Source organism: Pleuronectes platessa, chromosome 23, assembly GCF_947347685.1.
Source record: "Pleuronectes platessa chromosome 23, fPlePla1.1, whole genome shotgun sequence".
Classification (NCBI taxonomy): domain Eukaryota; kingdom Metazoa; phylum Chordata; class Actinopteri; order Pleuronectiformes; family Pleuronectidae; genus Pleuronectes; species Pleuronectes platessa.
In genome coordinates this window covers 1865198-1872697 of record NC_070648.1, presented here as the reverse complement: position 1 = coordinate 1872697, position 7500 = coordinate 1865198, and the positions used below count along the sequence as shown (strand labels likewise).

General features: G+C 45.0%; 1 protein-coding gene across 1 annotated transcript in view; it reads right to left on the bottom strand.

Annotated features, from left to right (window-relative positions):
- Positions 1-7500, bottom strand: part of nhsl2 (NHS-like 2) — a 65136-nt gene that overhangs the window by 15495 nt on the left and 42141 nt on the right. The window contains exons 3-4 of the mRNA XM_053416660.1: positions 1879-2021; positions 1-199 (exon numbers count right to left, since the gene is read on the bottom strand). The exon at positions 1-199 is cut by the window's left edge and continues 51 nt beyond it. Coding sequence (XP_053272635.1) covers positions 1-199; positions 1879-2021 — 342 coding nt within the window. The remainder of the gene's footprint in view (positions 200-1878; positions 2022-7500) is intronic.

Genomic DNA, 7500 nt, shown 5'->3' with positions numbered 1-7500 from the left:
AGCGGGGTTTCTCTGCGGTGGGCGGTCCGGTGTTCACTGACGTGGCGGTGCTGCTGCTGCTGTTGTTACTACTCCAGCCCAGAGGGGGGCGATCCGAGCCGCAGGGGGACGGGGTCGGGGAGGGAGACGGGTCGGTCGCTGACCTCAGTCCGAACACGGAGGAGGAGGTTTCATCGTCGTAAAGCTGTTTGGACGCCGGCTAGAAGAAGAAGAAGAGACAACGGTTGTGTTAGACTTCAGACTGCATGATGTCCAGAGAGAACATTGTTAGTTTGATTACACAATTATATGTGTGTTGCTGATGTGTCCTTGAGCAAAACAAATCCAAATATAGGCCTGAATAGATCTTTTCTTTTTCAGATTTAAACCTGCTTTCATTAGTACTTTCAGGGGCAAAGCAATTCAATACAAAAGTTCGAGTTTCTATAAAATGAACATTACTCAATTTGCTTTTCTTTTAAATTCTAAAATCTAAAACATTTGAATAGAAAGTCTGAAGGAGTGAAACCTTTGAGGAGTCGAGACAGCGAAGGACAAACAGAATAAGATGTTTTTGCCTTAATCTACCAGGAAGAGGAAGGAATAAAAAGGAAGACAAGAAGAAAGAGAGACTAAGAGAGGATGAAACAAAGTCAGCTGCCTGGTATTAAAACTGAACTATCAACCGAAACTGCTGCAATGCAAGGAGCACTCCATTCTGTCCTCTCCGTGTCTGGAAAGGCGTCGAGTCAAATCTCCTGAGGATCTTCCAAATTCTAACTGTAATTATCCCAAACAGAGAGAGAGAGAGGAGAGAGAGAGAGAGAGAGAGAGAGAGAGAGAGAGAGAGAGAGAGAGGCACTATCTTAACAGGGGTGTTAAAGCGATGCTGTGTCGATATGCAGGAGATGTGCAGCCGTCCTGCAGTGAGTTCACCGCGGGGGGGCCAATGACACAGTTCAGAGAAACGAACTGAAAACCATTAGAGGCCGAGAGACAGAGTGTGAGGAGGACGGTGAGTGACTGTGACAGCCTCGGGGGGGCGGGACCTGCCGCGCTGTGGTTGGTGGATCACTCAGCTCCGGTTTAGGGATGATAACAAAAGCAATGAGGCGTTTTTTGTCACAACAGAAAAATAATAAAGCTGACAGAGTGTTAGTGACAGTTCAACACTCGTCTGGGGGAAGAATCATGTCTCTGCTTTGTGTCGGAGGATAAAGGATGAAACTGGAGAACGAGATGTTTCAACAAAGGTTCTCACGTTTCACAAAAATTGATTTAGAACTAATTTTGTTTGAATCGTGGACTGTAAATAAAGATGGACGGCTTCCTGCTGCGATCCGGAAATGATAGTTCCCCCCATAAGTGAAGCAAAAGCATCTTGATCACCCCCTGGTGGCCGGCTGCAGTATGGCTAGTAAATCCTGCCTCCTCCATGTTAGCAAATGGGACTTTTGTAACAGGGACAAGCTGATGTAGATACAGAAAAACCAGACGTCTCATTTCAGGGTACGAGTCCATTGGAGGAGGGAAACTGCCCATCTTCATATGAATTTTCTGATTTCAGCTCTAAAGCCAAAATTTAAACAAAACCTGAAATAAATCTCACTTTGACCTTGAATGTAGATTTTGTGTTAGAGTGGAAGGTTAAGAACAGAGGAAGAGGAAGCTGTGCATGGATGTTTGTTTGGAAATAAGAGAGGTGGAAATGATTTTGTGTATATGAAGAAGAAGTGTGGCTTAAAATAAGAAACCCAAATCTGTCTGTTTACCAGAGAGAAGACGTTTGCTGTGAGGGAGCCTTGTGATCCTATGTGACATGCATGCTTGAGTGTGTGCATGTGCATCGGTCTGTGTGTGTGTGTGTGTGTGTGTGTGTGTGTGTGTGTGTGTGTTTACCAGGAAGATGAAGTCGGGTCTCTTGTTGTTGAGGGAGACGGGCGAGCGGCTGAGCGAGGTGGACGTGTCGTCGGAGCTCTGAGAGGACGGATGCCGGAACGTCTGACCGGTCAGCTTGGTGTCGTACAACTGCTCCTCAAAGTCTGCATGAACACACACACACACACACACACACACACGCACACAACCATGTCCAAAGCATACATCATATGCACATACACACACACACACACACAGCCAGAGGAAAAGAAAAACAGAAGGAGACTTTGGTTAGTGTCAAGTTTCTGCAGCACAGAACTCGACAGTGCACACAAATGCTCACATGCACAAAGGATTAAAGTGTCCTTACACACACACACACACACACAAGAACACACAACTCCAACTCACACATCATATCTTAGCTGTGTAACTGAGATCTAGTCCGACTGCTGCTTTGCATCAGGCAGCAGTCCCCCCCCCCCCCCCCGGTGACTCCTGGTGCTCCTGCTCTGCCGCCTCAGAGGACTCTGTAAGTTTGGTTCTAATCCTCCACTGAGCTCCGGCGTTGTCTCTCCTCTTTCATTCATTCCTTTCCTTCAACTCTCCCTCCGTCGTTTCCCCCTCGTTCTCTCCTCCTCCTGAAGTTCTCCTCTCACTCCTCCTCTTGATATCTGCATTTTTCTCCCTCTCTGGAAGCTTAGACGACTCCCCCTCAGGCCATTGTAAACAGATTCCTAACCCCCACCTCCTCTTCATTCTCCGGCTGCACGCATGCACGCACACATACACACACACAGACACACACACACACACACACACACTCACACACTCACAAACCACACTCCCTCCACTCCCCCTCAACCAATCCTTTACCCCAAAACCGACTCCCTACCCACTCCCCACTCATCCCTAAAGCCCTCTACACACACAACCACATCAACACACACATACACACACACACACGCACACACACACACACACACAAATCCCTTCGTGGAGCAGCAGCATCAGTGAGGTATAAAGTTTTGGTTGAACTTGCTCTCGAAGGATAATATGAATTCTTTCTTGGAAGAGCCCGGCTGCCTAGCGACACAAGGGGGCGGTAACCACAACAGCCCCACCCCCCAAGGAGGGGTTAATGGTTACCTCTAATATATAGATAGATGGATATATGTATCCATAGATCTAGATATGATGGAAATATGGTCTTAAACACAGAGGCTACATTTGGGATTTTAGCACAAATCAATAAACTGATAAAAAATCCTTATTCTGCAAAGTTCACCAGGAGAAATGGGTCCAACAGGAGAGAGCTGCGATAAACTATTTTATATAACTATGAAATAGAATAATAAAATATAAAGCTTGTGGCCGCAAGGACTAACAATCTTGTTTTGAGCAAAATGAATCCGCTCCTGTTGGATTGTGGAAGAAAATCTGTCTTAAGAATGTGAGTTTCTCAGCTGTCGACAGTCTGGTCGGTTCAGATCCTGAATTCATTTCATTTTAATGACCGCTGGCATTTGTGAAGTCTTAATATGGTCGAAAAACTGGAATTTACAAGGTGGTAGCATCTGCTCCTCGGCTCAGAGCAGCCGGGCGATGCTGCAGCAGCCTTCAAACCCGGTGAACACATTCAGACCGGCCCGAGGTTCATGGGGAGGATGGCAGGTGTCAGAGGAAACTGAATGCAGCAAACGTGGGAGTGTTTTTCAATGTTGGAGATAAAGTCATGAAGAGAAATTAATATACAGCAGAAAAACACCACAAAATACCCCCAGAACAGATAATGATGTGTTTTTATGAGAGGCTCTGAGGTCCAGACGCCCACCCACAGATTGTGTGCAGGTTTTAATGACGTTTCAGATCATTGCAGTCGATGTCCTCCCTCAGATATGAAGTGAAAATGCAAGAAGGAGAAAAACATCGACAGGATCTCACTTGCTCTAAAGGCAGCTCACAATCCCAACATCCACAAACAGGGGGTTGTAAACCCAAGGATAAATACTGCAGCAGAGGGTTAGGAACAAATCCCTCTGCCTCCGGGATCCAAGACTTCAGAGTTTCAGATCAGAGCTGCTGGAAAATCACATGATTCACAAATCTCTGAAAAGTTGTTTGTGGTAAACTCAACTCTGAGATAAGAGGGTGTACGTCTGCAAAGTTTCAAAATAAAGATTCACCTTTTCAAACTCAAGTTGTATATCTTATTTTTCTCTTATTTGAAACAGAACTTGTCAGTTTTCAAATAAATTTTGTGTATAAATAGTAATAATGACTAAGAACTTAGTTTATTCATAGAATTTGTCAATTCCTTGTTAAACTATTCTGTGTTTAATGACTTCAATGTGTCTTTAAGACGGCTCCTCCCCGGCTGTTTGTATTCATCGCCCCAAACTACTCACCAGGTGCCCGTGATAGAGAACTGTCTATTTCGCAGAGTTAAAAATAAGTGATTAAAAAAACAGCTTGACTGCAGCGCGGTGAAAAAACAGCCGGATCAGCCGGATAGTAAACAGAGAGCAGGAGCCAAACCTGGTCTCATCCAGGCTGCAGCGTCCTGGAGAAGTGAGGCGTCAGCAGAGAGTGAGAAGACGACACGGGGGGGGGGGGGGGACAGAGTGATGGAGGAGGAGGAGAAGGAGGAGAGTGAGAGGAGGAGGAGGAGATGATGATGAGTGTGATGCAGAGGAAGAAAAGGACGAGAGGAGAAGATGCAGGAAACTTTTCCAACAAGGAAACAAGGAGATGGAGGATGAAAAGAAAGGATAGAAGGTAAAAACTGCACAAGATGAGGAGAGAAAGGGCAGAAGGATGTGAAATGAAGATGTGTATGTCAAAAGGAAAAGGCAGCGAATGAAGATGTCGGAGGAGAAGAAGAAGAGAAAGGTCAGAGAAGGAGGTGAAGACGAGACCCGAAGGAGACAAAGTGAGAGGAAGAGGTGGAGGAAGGGAACTCGGAGAACAACCAGTCTGCAGAAAGAGAACTGATGGAGGAGATACTGGCAGAGTCTGGACTGGGAGATAAAAATAGGAGCCAACATGTTTCTGATTAATCTCACGTCCAAATCGCTTTAACTGGATCCTGCAGCAGAACATAACGGAGCTGGACGCCTCAAAGAAAAGTTCAATAAAAGCTTCAAAGATCAGAAATTACACTTTTATTAGGAACAAAAAATAAACTTTAGTGTCTCTCCTCCTGCAGCATCTTCTGCTCAGTGGTTCAGTATTTTGTAAAAATTGCTTTTTGGGCCCGATTCAGAAGCAAAGACAACTCTGTGCTGTCTCTGCATTAGCTTAGCTTAGCATAATGACTGGAAATAGGGGGGAAATGCTAGCCTGGCTCTCCGAGTGTCCCCCAGCAAAACAAAGCCACTGGTAATTAGGTTGTAGATACAAGTTATGTGATATAATATTTTAAAATTAAAGACAAACTGCAACAGAGTAAAAACACCACCAAAAATTATTAAAATATAAAATGCTGTTTAAACTTTGAATACAAGTACTTGACTTTTGTACATTTCTGCATGCAGGACGTGTTGTGAAGTATTTCTACAGTGTACAACTCCAAGTTCTACTCACATAAAAAGGTTCTGGGACACTTCCCTCCAGGGCAGCGACACCTCAGTGGCAAATTAAAAACACTTCAAGTTAAAAGTGTGGAAGCAGCCGGTGTGGTGTGAGCACTGACCCGACAGAGCGTCCGACAGAGCAGCAGCAGCTCTACAGCCGAGCGAGAGGTAAACAGATCCACGCTTCAGATAAGAGCTCCACTGACTGCAGGGGACTGTGCTGGGGGGGGGGAGGGGGGGGGATGCTATTCAGTGGTGTAAAGGTATGCCGATCACTCCCACTAATGCACGCACACGGACACACACACACACAAATGGACACACACACTCAAAGCAGTGGAGGATACTCCCCTTTTCTCTGTCCAGACAAGCAGGCCAAGCACTCATGCATCACTAACCTGTGTATTGTGTGCGCTTATTTGTGTGTGTGAGTGTTAGTGTGTGGGTGTCTGTGTGTGTGTGTCACTCATTCAGGTGTTTGTGTGCATGTGCTTTGTGGAGATAAGTGCACGTTCCTCTATCGCCGTCTAAAATCTGCTCACATGTGAACTTTCCCTGAAACCAGCTAACTTCTACCCACATGTGTGTGTTTGTGTGGTTGTCTACGTGCACAAATCAGCATCTTTGTGTGTGTTTGTGTGTGTGTTTGTGTGTGTACAGTGCGTCCATTCACAGCGTTAACCCAACCATCCTTGACAATATGTGCCCCGGTTGTGTCAAATTTGGGTCACCCTTTCTTTCCCCCCCCTACCAGGAACAGGACCAGGGGCTCGGGGGTGCAGAAAGGAACAATACCAGTGTTTGTTTGTGTGTGTCTGCTCACGACGTGCACGCCCCCATTTGGACGTGCATGTGTGTGTTTTGCATGCACCAGTATTCATGTCATGTCTCCGTCCTTGGGATTTCACATGCACGGCTGATCAATCCATTACAGGGCTGCTGTTTGTCGGTCGTGACCTAGAAGAGGCGACTCGGCGGTTTGCGGCCTGGTTTCATGTTGATCATGAGAAACCACAAGACGGGTTGTGATCCGATTATCAGACAATTACTGTATGGACACAAATCTGAGCTGTAATTCATGTCAGCAACACAAGGGATATTTGAAGATGAAGATTCCTGAGAAGGAGAATCCTTTTTGTTGTGTGTTTTTTGGTTCATTTGGGATTTTAGGCGTTTTGGGCTGAAACACAAACGTCACTGAATCATTTCATTTCAACTTGTATTTGAGAAACTTCAGAGAAAAGACGTCGCTCCAACGAGAAGCTCCACAGAGAGAGAACTTTAAAAAGATAAACACATTGTTCATGAGGAGAAAGATGTAAACAATAAAACAACGAGAATATAAAAGGTCACTCAGAAAACAACTGCTTCTATTCAATCAAGGAAACCATTTGCACAAAATACTTGTAAGAGGCAACAACAGTATATTTCCTGTAGAGTCACTTAACAAAACTTAACAAGTGAAAGTTCAGAGTGAAAGTCTTTAACCAGTTTAACCAGTTCTGTCTGAAGCTGCAGGAAAAGGTTCAATATCTCAAAATAACGTCAATTAACAAACAGAGGTGAATTCCTTAGAGGTAAATGGAGTGAGCTAACGGGGGGGGGGGGACTCACACAAGACTCACACCTTCCCTCTCTCAATTAAAGGGAGACGGTGACATTTTAAAGTTTGGCCGGTTTTATTGAGCAACAGTGTCCATGGCGGGGAGAGAGGCAGAAATAGGAGAGGAGGTAATAGATTACTTTAATACAACTGTAAAGGACCAGGTGAAGACATCTATTCAAAATATATTTCAGTCTGAATAAAGTTTCTAAAGTTTCTGTGCTGAGGCAGAAACTGCGATTATAAGAACTCACGTCACGACCGTCTGTCCTCAGGCTGATTTCATTGTTCCATATATGGTCAAATGTATATGTATTACTTTATAACCACAAAGGAACATTTTACTTCTGTCTCATTCAATCACAGTCTCTCTCACTCTCCCGGCGTCTCCTGATCAGATGACGGCTAATCCAATCAGACGTTGCCTCGATCTAAATCAGCCAATCATGTCGATACAGGCAAACT